This window comes from Physella acuta, unplaced genomic scaffold (assembly GCF_028476545.2).
Source record: "Physella acuta isolate Inbredline_101_S28 unplaced genomic scaffold, ASM2847654v3 ptg000616l, whole genome shotgun sequence".
Lineage (NCBI taxonomy): Eukaryota > Metazoa > Mollusca > Gastropoda > Physidae > Physella > Physella acuta.
The window spans coordinates 764,721-777,116 of NW_026732135.1; the positions used below are offsets into that span (position 1 = coordinate 764,721).

Consider the following 12,396-nt stretch of genomic DNA (forward strand, 5'->3'; position numbering starts at 1 on the left):
ACCGTTTTCTGTTATGTTATATCAGTGATAACATTTTTACCATTAAGTTATAAAAAGGTATCATTTTTACCAAAATGTTATTACAGTTTTAACATTTTAACCATTAAGTTATTAATAAGGTATAATTTTTAGCAAAATGTTATTACATTGTTAACATTTTTACAATTATAATATATGTGGTATTATTTTTAGCAATATGTTATATATATACAAATATATATATATATATATATATATATATATATATATATATATATATATATATATATATATATATATATATATATATATATATATGTATATATATATATATATATATATATATATATATATATATATATATATATATGGTCTTTTTTACCATTGTTTTATATATATATGGTATTATTTCTACCAGTAGTTATATCACTGTACTATTATTACAATTTTGATATATTAGTAGTACCATTTTAACTTAATGGTATTACAGTGAGTACATCTTTACACTGAGGTGGTAAGTTTACGTTGAACAACTGAAGTATAATTCGCTAAGCATTAAAAGCAAGTCCGTCATCTGTGTATGCTGTTTTCATTTTTCATTGACTGTACTCTACCCCAGGGGTCTCCAAATTTTTCAGTCCAAGGGCCACAGTAACTATCAAATTTCAATTAAGGAGCTAGTTTCTTCCAGAAATATCTTTGATTTTTTCTGAGAAAAGTTCCTCAGCCATCACTAACAAACGTTTTTCCGCGGGCCGGATGAGAGGACATCGCGGGCCGTAGTTTGGAGATCCTTGCTCTACCCCAATGAAAACCTTTCTGATACGTTTTCCACGACCTTTTTTACAGACATGTATCTTAACAATTATTGTAGCTACGACACAATGGTAAAACGTGTATTCTACTTCACCTGCACAAGACAGCTTGGCTGTCTCAAAGACAGCCACAACGGATGACAGACTGACACAGGTGGTGACGTTGCCGCTGGACATTAGCGTAAATCCAGGGTGTTCGGTACAAATTGTACTCGCGGAGAAATACTCCGTACCATCCGAGGGGTTGGTCGTTTCAACAGTCAGAAGGTAGGATCCTATATGGAAGATAGTTTACAAGGAACATAGTTCACGCAGAATGCAGTGATTCTAAAAATATGTCCTTACTTGAGTGATCAGTTTATTTAAGACTCGTTTTGTTTTCGATGTTTTGTGTGTGCGCGTGGGGAGGGATAATGAACATATTTCAAGCAAAATGCAGTTTGAAAAATGTATGTCCTTATTTACAGTGATCAATTTATTTAGGACCCGTTGTTTGTTTTTATGTGTGCGTGGGGGGAGAATGCCTGGATTAAAAACAATGTAATGACAAGATGTTTTTTTACTTAAAAATCAGGGTGTTTTCAATAAATATGTACATCGATATGCTTAAATCGCATAAACGCTTCACTAAATTGTATCTGATTCTTAATATTGTAAATAAGTTGGGTAATTGTAGTCGGAAAGATTCAAGATTGTAAATTATAATGACAAATACATTCAGATGATATAGTATTATGGTAAACACAATATACGAAATACATTCCTACGTAAGCTATTGTGCATCAACCTGTAAAACTCGGCTTGCCCTTCGCATCAAATTTCTTTCCTGGAATATTTTATTGCTTTTTCCAATTTGGACGGGGTGGCCTAGCGGTAGAGAGCTGTAAGTCTCGAGTTCGAATCCGGGTTCAAGTCAGTAGACCGTCCCTGAGTCCTCTCAGCTCTTATGGGTACCTAAGCCACTTTAGGGTAAGTAAAGGCGGCTGGGCATAGTGCTGGCCACACTATCCCGAGGTCACAGTAACAGGTGAACTCTACTTCACTTGCCCCATAAACCGTCAGGTTTGAATTGTAACTTGTTTTACTTACCTTGCCAGAATAATAATAAAACAAATGTTCATAAATGTGATCTTAATTAAATCTACCTAATTTGCAGGTTTGAAGTGAAGCGTTGTATATGAAGCTGTAACAGAGGTCTGGCACACCTAGACATTTGAAGACACAGCTAGAGAGGGAATCTATGGAGTTCAGTGTCGCTACAGGCATCATTGTGAAGGACGGGAACTTGTGGAAGTATCGGCCAGGTATTTGTACGCTGGCAGCCAGATCTAGATAAAAATAATAGAAAATGCTCGTATTTAAGGGGAAAAAGGTTAAACATTGTTAAAATTAAAGTATTAGAAAAAAAAACTGGAACGGTGTTGTGGTCGAATGGTAGAGCGTGCAGCTGCGAGCACAAGTTTCTCGAGTTCGGATCTAGGGTTCAAGTCCGTCAGATGTATCTGAGTCCATTCAACTCTGGGTAACTGACTCACGTTCGGGCACGGTAAAGGTGGTTGAGCATAATGATGTCAACACAATCTCTTCTTTTATTGAAGTCGCTGAAGCAGGTGAACTCTCCTTCACTTGGCCCATGAACTGCACGTTTTAAATAATTATTTATATATTAAACAGTAACTAGTAAGTCTGCTTGTCTCATAATAGAAGCCATTACCTTCCTTTTAAGAAGCTTAAACAAGAACCCTTTATTACAAAGTTTAAGAATAAAGTTTTTAAACTTACAAATCCACACTTGAAGTTTAGTTTGCCCAAAAATAATATTTAACTCACCTATCAGCTGTAAAATCATAATAAGCTTGTCAATTAACGGATAACAACGAAAACGCATGATGGATGTCTGAAAAAAAAATTATGTTTGGGACCACCCAAGCCCTGTGTCGGGACCACCCAAGCACTGTGTCGGGACCACCGTGTCGGGACCACCGTGTCGGGACCACCCAAGCACTGTGTCGGGACCACTCAAGCCCTGTGTCGGGACCACTCAAGCCCTGTGTCGGGACCACTGTGTCGGGACCACTCAGGCCCTGTGTCGGGACCACTATGTCGGGACCACTCAAGCCCTGTGTCGGGACCACTGTGTCGGGACCACTCAAGCCCTGTGTCGGGACCACTCAAGCCCTGTGTCGGGACTGTGTCGGGGCCAATCAAAATCCCCGCGAAGAGGCTGCGGCGTACAATCTCTGTTTGTAAACCGGACAATGTGTTATTCTAGAAGATAATAAATTTTAATGTTGTATCCCTAGGAATCTTCAAGTTTTTTTTCTTTTCGTTATTATCTACCGTTGACAACTGTAAGGGTCGAGCATTGGGAATGTTTGAAATAATTAAAATATTTATATTATATAGTGTGTAACGTGGGGTTGTATCCCAGTTAAAAGCCACTCACGCATGTAAGTATTTTAGCATTTTTAAGAGGTGAATGAAAAAGTTGTTATTTTTAACCCAAAAAAAAATAAACAAACGTGTGTTCTTCTCTATTGATTGTGTGGTGTGAGACCGTTTCATTAGTTGTACCTGTTTCCCTCTTAACTAGATTAAAAATCGTGTCTATATCCCGAGTTGCTATTCCCGTAGTGTTATATAAGAATATTCGAGAAAGTTTAGGGGAGATCACTCCCGCTTTATTTCACTGAGCTTCATTTTCCTGCTTTAATGAAGAAATTAATTGTCCAAAAATTCCCTTCATTCGTTAAATACCGTCCATGGATTGTGCATAAAGTTACTTATACATACGGGGCAGTGCCAGTCTCTCTTACATTTGGCTGCAGATACAGGGATAGAGTTTGCCAATTAAATTTCTTCACATAGCTGTAAAAGATAGAAATTACAATTTACATATTTTCTCTAATTTTCTATAATGTCCACATAGCACTTTTTGTGTGTTTAAATTGCAATCTATTTTTATTTTTTATTTTTTATTTTTTAATTAAAAGGAACATCTTTTTAAATATTTAGCAAATTTTCTTTAAATAGATAATAAACCGTTGATTTTAAATATCTTTTTGCTGAGAGATAATTCATTTTTGAAGTCCACAAAAAGTTGGAATTCTAACCCCCCCTCCACCGTCCACTTTGACGAATGCCAGCCCCCCCACCCCAACACCGCCATCTCCATATGGACGTCCACAATAATTTAGTAAATCTCTCAAACCATGCTGTCGAATTACTAATTAATTTACTAACATGTAATGTGCAACTTGATATGTAATTAATTGATTATTTAATATAGGAATTTGATATTTTCGTTAAAATCTCTTACTAGTCCTAAAAGTTAAAAGTTGAGCGTAGAAAATGTTGAAAAAAATAAGCATATTTTAAACTACTTTAAAAATCAATCAAGGTTTGCTTAATAAAGTATACTCCTCACTATTGTTTGCTGTTCATTTGGTACACAATTATTTTTTCTCCGATATTCTATTATATTTTTAAAAAATGAATATGTAAGTATGTAAAAATTGATAAAAAGTCATGTCTATATTCCGAGTTGTAAATTCCCCGCAGTGTTATTTTTGAATATCCGAGAATGTATAGGGGAGATCACTCCCGCTTTATTTAAAAAATCATAACTTCCTCGTCAGGATTAGCAGCACTTTAATTTGACACTACACGCAGCCAATTGGGTCACAAGACTTGGCTACCACACAGCTATACATAAAATACATCGCTCTCTCTACCGAAACCAACCGGATCTTCAGTTGTTATTTTTAGCTCTGGGTTTTGGTGTGTGCTTGTTTGTATTTTTAAAGAAAAGTTTACAGCCTGTTAGCCTATTTAAAATGTTTAGCTTGCATTTTGTGTTCAATGAGAGTTATGAATATTTACTTGTGTTAGTTTTAGCTTGTTTTAAAGTGTAATATGAACTTATATACCGCGCAATAGCTTCACTTTTCTCAAAATTGCAAGCTGAGTGTTGATAGACCTACATCTTCCAAGCCAAACGACGGTAACAAAGTTTTGTCAGTTTTCCGAACAGTTTTCAGGAGAAATGTTTTTTTATTCTGAATACATCAGCTGCATAGTCACACCTAAATCTGGAGAATAGTAATTGCGTGATATAAGCACCCACGGGATATCAGGCTATTAATTGATATTGTTTAGTAGCTTACATTTGGACATTCTAAGAAATAGAAAAAAATTGTAAACGCTTTATAGTAAATGTTCTATCAACATAATAACATTGTTACTGCATATTTATATAAATATGAATTAAATGAATGTAATAACATCGTATTTCAAGGTTATTTCTTTTTGGATGCGTGCAAATTGGTCAAAAATAATATTTTTAAAAAATGAACATAAATACTTGTATTTAAATCATATATAAAATGGAATCTCAGTGGCTTGCAGATAATAAATGTGATAACAATGATAATGATTTTAACGGTCCGAACGAGGTAAATGTTATTTCTAGGATAGAGCATATTCAAGATATAGGCAGAATAAACAGCGTCGGTATCGGCGATGGATGCAGTGCATTAATATCTGCCTCCCAGAACGGCAATAACAAAGCGGTAAAAAAGTTAATTCACAGTGGTAGTGATGTGAATGCGATAGACAATGCTGGATGGAATGCTTTAATGTTCGCCTCACAAAATGGTCACGACAAAGTAGCTGAATCACTGATAAAAAATCGAAGTAAAATAAACGAAGTGAATGAAAGTGGACACACAGCCCTAATGATAGCCTCATCTAGAGGACACGAGAGAATTGTAAAATGTTTGGCTACATGTGGAGCTGATTTGAATGTTGTAGACAATAATGGATGGAATGCATTGATGATTGTGTCAGCAAAAGGAAATGCCAAAATTGTAGAAATGCTGATAAACATCGGAAGTGATGTTAATGCTGTTGACAAAAATGGATGGAATGCACTAATGTTTGCAATTCAATGTAAGCATATCAATGTAGTGGAAATTTTAATTAATAGCGGGTGTAATGTAAATGTAATTAAAAATGGAGATGAAAATCCATTAGATATTGCTTATCTAAATAATGATAAAGAAAGTGGAGCATTGATTCTGGATTGCATGTGTAATAAGAATTCTCTTCCCGTAAACTTACACACATTTTTATTGGCATCGTACTTTGGGCACGTAAATGCTTTAGCCCTGTTAATTAAGCATATACCTGACATAAATGAAAAAGGTGATTTGTTAAATGGATGCAGTGCATTAATGTTAGCTTCCCACAACGGGCACACAAAATCTGTTGAGCTGTTAATAAGAAATGGACTTGATGTAAATGCTGTTAATGAAACTGGAGCCAGCTCTCTCTTGCTCGCTTCTCGCACAGGCCATGAGTCCACTGTTGGGACGTTGATAGCTGCTGGATCTGACGTGAATACTGTTGACAAAAATAAAAAAACGGCATTAATGTTTGCATCTGAAAAGGGGCATCAAGGAGTTGTTGATCTGTTAGTTAGTAGTGGGTGTGATTTGTATGCTACTGATAATGATGGGTCTAACGCATTGATGTTTGCTTCGGAGCACGGTCACCAAAATATTATAGAACTGTTGATAGGTAAGAAAACTATAAATAATGTTGATAATTATGGACGTAGTGCTTTACTAAGGGCTTCATCTAACGGACACGAAACAGTTATCAACCTATTGATTGCAGGCGGTGGTGATGTAAATGCTCTTGATAATTATGGAAATAATGCATTAATGATATCATCTGAAAATGGACACTACAATGCTGTCCTACAGTTAGTTAACAGTGGGTGTGATGTTGATGCAGCTAACAATGATGGATTTAACGCACTAATGTTTGCGTCCGAACAAGGAAATAAAACAATTGCAGAACTGCTAATAAATAAAGGAAATAATGTAAATGACATTGATAAATATGGACGCAATGCTTTAATGTACGCATCATCTAGAGGACACGAAACAATTATCAAGCTACTGATTAATGGTGGGGGTGATGTGAATGCTGTTGATACGTATGGAAAAAGTGCATTAATGTTAGCCACTGAAAAAGGACATTGCAACGCTGTGGAAGTGTTAATTAACAGTGGGTGTAATGTTAATTCTTTTGACAAATATGGATTTAACGCAATAATGTTTGCCTCCTTAAATTGGCATGAAAATGTGTTTAAATTGCTAGTTAAAAGTTCATGTTATTTCGATCACTACGACTATAATGGAATTAAACTGTTTGAAATGTGTTCCAACATTCTGGATAACAGTGACACGAACACGCAGGAAAACACGGTCGATTTTCTTCTAAAAATTGCTGAAAATAATTCGAAGATTCTTAAAGAAAATTTGACTTTAATGAAAAGCCTTGAAACTCTACAATCACGTGCCGTTAACAAAATGCAGAGAAAGGTTTCTTGTATTTTTTGGCATGTTAACAAATCTACTGTTTCTTTGGATCCCAATGCAGGTAGGTTTAAGCGCAATTTTAAAATGTGAATATCTGTTATAGTAAGTTTGTGTGCTCAGTGTTTTTAAAGAATTACAGAGTTCGGGGGTAAGCTGTTTTGAAATATTAAATGAACATTATTTTTAGCTTACAAAAATAGTATTAAACACCATTAATTTCTTACAGTCTTATCTTGTTTAGTATATTGATAAAATAATTGTCAATCAATCATCATCTTTTTCCGTTCATGACCATGACACATAGGGCAGATGAAGTAGAGTTCATCTGTTTCAATGACCTCGGCATTAAAGGGTATAATGTGGTCAGCACTATGCCTAGCTGTCTTTGTTGCCCTAATGTGAGTTATGTACCTACCACAGCTGGGTGGACGCAGGGACTTTCTACTGATTTGAACCAGGATTCACATTCGAGATTATTTAGCTATATACCGCAAGGCCACGCCTTTTCTTTCAATAAATAATAAGTATTCTTTGCCAAAAGTTAAATACCAAATCAATATATTCTAACGATATACATTGTTTTATTACTTTTAAAAGATAAATGTTTGGCACCCTATGTATCACCTAACTGGACGAGAAATCAAACAATGATTGGACAGGGAGCAAGTGGAAGTGTTTTTATCGTAGACAGGGATGATCTGGATGCTGATATCAAACTTGCTGTCAAAGAAATCTATTACACGGAATCAAATATCGTATGCAGATTGATAAATTCTCCTCAATAAATAAATAAATAAATAAATAAATATATATATATATATATATATATATATATATATATATATATATATATATATATATATATATATATATATATATATATATATATATATATATATATATATATATACATACATATATATATATATATATATATATATATATATATATATATATATATATATATATATATATATATATATATATACTTTATTTCTATTAATACAAGCACAGATTATTTTTGAAAGCAATAACAGATAAATATGTTACTAATGAAATAATGATTTTCGTTACAGTCTAGGTATTTATCCGAAGTGGATATTTTGATGAAGCTACAGCACACAAGAATTACAAATTTTTACGGCTTTGAGATCAAAGAAAGTAGAATATATTTATTTTTTGACTACATGTCACAGGTATATACAATTTGGAACAGTTTGCATAAGTAATTACTAATAAGTATATTTTCCGTACGTGTCAGATCTACTGATATCTTTAACGAGAAAAATGGCCCGTTGAGGAAGGATACAACGGGCTCTAGGTTGATAGTACTGTCTATTTTCTCTAAACTAAAACCAATTCCCCCCCCCCCCCCCCCACACACACCCCAAAACATGTCTACCGTCCCATTCAACGAAATATAATTATATACTTTTTCCAGTGTCCGCCCCCTCCCAGAAATTTCTACCCCCGCCCCCGAAAATGTCAAGTACCCCCACCCCTCTCCGGGGAGGAAAAAGCCTGAAAGAAACACTGGTCGCATTTGTAGATCATACAAACTAAAGGAAGAACCTGGGCGGGGCTTCGCCCCTACCGGAAGAGATGCACGAAAAAACTGCACGCTAAACACTTTTTAGATTAGAAAAATTTCCCCCTCCGGGGAGGAATAAGTCTGAAAGAAACACTGGTCTCGCGCTTAGCCATTACCCGAAGAATTGGATGAAAGAAACTCTGCACGCAAACTACTTTTTAGATTAGACACATGAATTAGGCTGTAATTTTATTATAGAGTATCGATGACGACATTTCTTTTGAGTTGGGGGGGGGGGGGGGGTAGGCTTAGACGTTCTAACGCGGGGGATGGGCTTCGCCCCTACCCGAAGAATTGTGTGAACTAAACTCTTCACGCAAACCACTTTTAAGATTAGACAAAATGTCCTTTTTAATTCAATGTTTACTTGAGAATCAATATAACGACACATATAACTACCCTTTCCGTACACAGAGCTTTAAATATGTCAAAACGATGCGTTTGTTACCTCATCATCATTTATATTCAAACTAAATTTAATTACATAAATGTTTTACATTTTAGGGTTGTTTATCAAGATATATTACAAAAAACAACCCGCTTGATGAATCAAAAATATTCAATTTTACAAAGCAAATACTTGAAGGAGTTTCGTATCTTCACAACTTTAATCCACAAATTATACACAGAGATATTAAAGGTGGGTTTAACATTATTGCCTTTATAATTAAAATGACTTGACTTGACTTAGTCCTCTGTGCTCCCTATGGAACATACGGCCTCTAACATATCCTTCCATTTCGTTCGATCCCCTGCTATTAATTTTGTCTCCTAAGACATACCTGTTGGCTTCAGTTCTTCAAGAAGACTCTGCCTCCAGGTATATTTTAGGCGCCCTCTCTTCCACTTTCCATTTGAGGTTCGACTCAAGTGCTTGGTGTGTCACATTTGGGTGAGCCTTTCCCTGCGTGTGCCCCACCCAGCGCAACTTCCTCCTTCTTATTTGTACTGTCTGTCATGTCTTTCTCTGAATATAATGTACTACATTTTTTAGAAAAAAATGCAGCACACAAAGTAAAAGAATTTTAAAATCAGGGAAACTTTCCTGTGCCTATATCTGTGTTTCAATTTGTATAATTCAGGAGCTAATATATTACTAAAAGATGAAAACTGTTTAAAGCTGGCGGATTTTGGGTTGTCTAAACTTCTGGAGACAACTTCACCAAGATCGGTTGTAGGGACTTCTAACTTCATGGCACCGGAAGTTGTTTGTGGAGATGAAAAAACAGTTTACACTCTAAAGGCTGATATTTGGTTAATATGTTTTGCAATCTTCTTAATTTGTTAATATACATGTTTCAAAATAAATATTAAGAAAACTTCAAATATTTAAACTAATCTAAATTATTTATTGCTATTATTTATTGTATATTTGAGAAATATTGCCAAATTTTATAAATTATTACTGAAATAATTGCATTTTTATTTCGGTTAATTTTATTCCTGTACTTGTTTATGAAAAAAATACCTAATTTCAATTATAATGTGTGATTTTTCAGTTAATTCAATAATATGTTATAGGAGTGTTGGCTGTACAATTGTTGAAATGACTACAGGAAAACCACCTTTTCCAGGATTTTTGGATGCACAAATTGCATACAGATATGGAAGAAGAAAAGGGCCTGTATATCAACTTCCAGAAAGTACATCAAAATCTTTGAAACTTTTATTGGATAAAATGTTGAACATGAATCCTAAAAAACGACCAACTGCAGATGAGGCACTTGAATTATTTTTTTAAAATGGCGCTTTAAATGTGTTGTTATTTTTTACGTTTGTTTGACAAAACAACATTATGTTTTTACAATTCAACATAATTTTCTGTAGGAGTTAATCATGTCGATATTTTAAATATAATTTATGTAGTTCTTTCATGCTTTTTGGAGATACGTTTTAAATCTGTTTGTTTGCACGAATTTAAAGAAATAAACCGAGAGTGATCTCCCCTAAACTTGCTCGAATATTCTTATATAACACTACGTGGGATGGCAACTCGTGATATAGACAATGTCTATACCGTGTGTTTAATTACTCTAACTTTTTTAAAAAGAATAGAATCTCGTAGAAAAAAATAATTGCGCACCAAGCGAACGCCAAACAAAATTGCATAATAGTGCGGGATATTATTAGTACTTTATAAATTTGCATGCGTTTTTTGAGAAAACTGAAATATCGTAAATTACTACTTCATGTCAACGGAAATTACTCAAAATTTGAGAGAAGGCAGTAATTAAAAATGGATAAAATATATTGTCTATATCCCGTGTTGCCATCCACCGTAGTGTTATATAACAAAAATCGAAAACATTTAGGGGAGATTACTCCCGGTTTATTCATACACATACTAAATTTAATTAAAATTATCTATAGCCGTAATTAAAGGACTGGTATTGCGATGAAATTTCTAAAAGTTTTAAATTTTAAAATATTTGACCCAACCATAGGACAATGAGTAAGCCTAGATATTTTGTTTAAATATCTAAACTGTATTTCAATGAGGCGGATTTGGATGTTGCTTTGATGTATTACAAGCTTTTATTTTACTTGCTTCCTCGTGCTTAGTAAGGAAGACTGCACATTCTGACTATGTACATGTTTTTTTTTAAATATTGTTAAAAAAATTATTTTTACTTTTTCTCTATAAGAAACATCGATGAAGTATTGAAATCGTGCAAAATTCGAAATCGAGATTTTCACAAATCTCGGCGTTTAACGCCTCCCTAAGTCGGAAAAACGTAGTTTTGCAACTTTGTCTGTTTATTTGTCTGTTGGTCTGTCTGTGAACATGATTAATTGAGTACCGTTTAATTTATGTTGACGAAATAGCATGTATAAGTTTTATATTAAAATGTGTAGTCTTGTATTAACTTTTAAACGATTTCTGGTAACGGAAGTAGTACTTACTCTACTTCCGGTTTTTCAAAAGCCAAACCCTTGCTCAACGTTTAAGTTAAGATAACATTTTTTTAGAAATAGTTATACGATTGTATGCGCTTGTTTGTATCTCATTTTGAATGATGTTTTGGTATCCGGAAGTGGTACTTCGCTCTAATACATGGGTTCCCAACCTGGGGGTCGCGACCCCCTTGGGGGTTGCAAACGTCAGAGACTTGATCGAACAGAACGTTTTCACCAAGAAAACACAGCATTAGTGCAAGCATCAGAGAAGTAGTTTTAGAAATTGCCAAGCAAAAAAACCTCTCACACAAAGGAGACAATCTCATCTTTACTGCACTGGATTCCAGTGCAGTAAAGATGCAACAAATATCTCTGTCTAATAATACTATGCAGCGGCTTTATGTTAAAAGACAAATTTAGAATGAAATCAAGCTTTCGCCATTGTTTGATTTTCAAGTTGACGAATCGACAGACGTAAGTTCGTGTTCTCAGTTGCTTGTCTTTGTGAAATATATTCATTCAGATGTTAGCATATAAGAGTTGATGTTTTGTGAAGATATCATGGAGAAAATAAATACTTTTTTGAAACTGGAGGATTAAAATGGGAAAACGGCTGTGGGTCTTGTACAGATGGTGCGTCATGTTTCAGTACGCTGGTTTTCAATAGGAAATGTCAATCGTGTTTTTGAATTGAAATCTGAAATCAAATTGTTCTTGGAAGTGC

The 12,396-nt window shown here is 34.5% G+C and overlaps 1 protein-coding gene across 2 annotated transcripts; it reads left to right on the forward strand.

Annotated features, from left to right (window-relative positions):
* Nucleotides 1–4,618: 4,618 nt before the first annotated feature.
* Nucleotides 4,619–12,396, forward strand: LOC131947933 (ankyrin repeat domain-containing protein 50). 2 transcript variants are annotated; one of them, XM_059309339.1, is made up of 6 exons: nt 4,619–7,244; nt 7,781–7,938; nt 8,260–8,379; nt 9,279–9,414; nt 9,857–10,028; nt 10,296–12,396. In XM_059309339.1, exons 1-6 carry the CDS (start codon nt 5,180–5,182, stop codon nt 10,513–10,515), a joined length of 2,871 nt encoding a protein of 956 aa, XP_059165322.1. In that variant the 5' UTR covers nt 4,619–5,179; the 3' UTR covers nt 10,516–12,396. The 2 variants fall into 2 exon arrangements, with proteins under 2 accessions (XP_059165322.1, XP_059165323.1); XM_059309340.1 differs by having other exon boundaries at nt 10,274–10,339.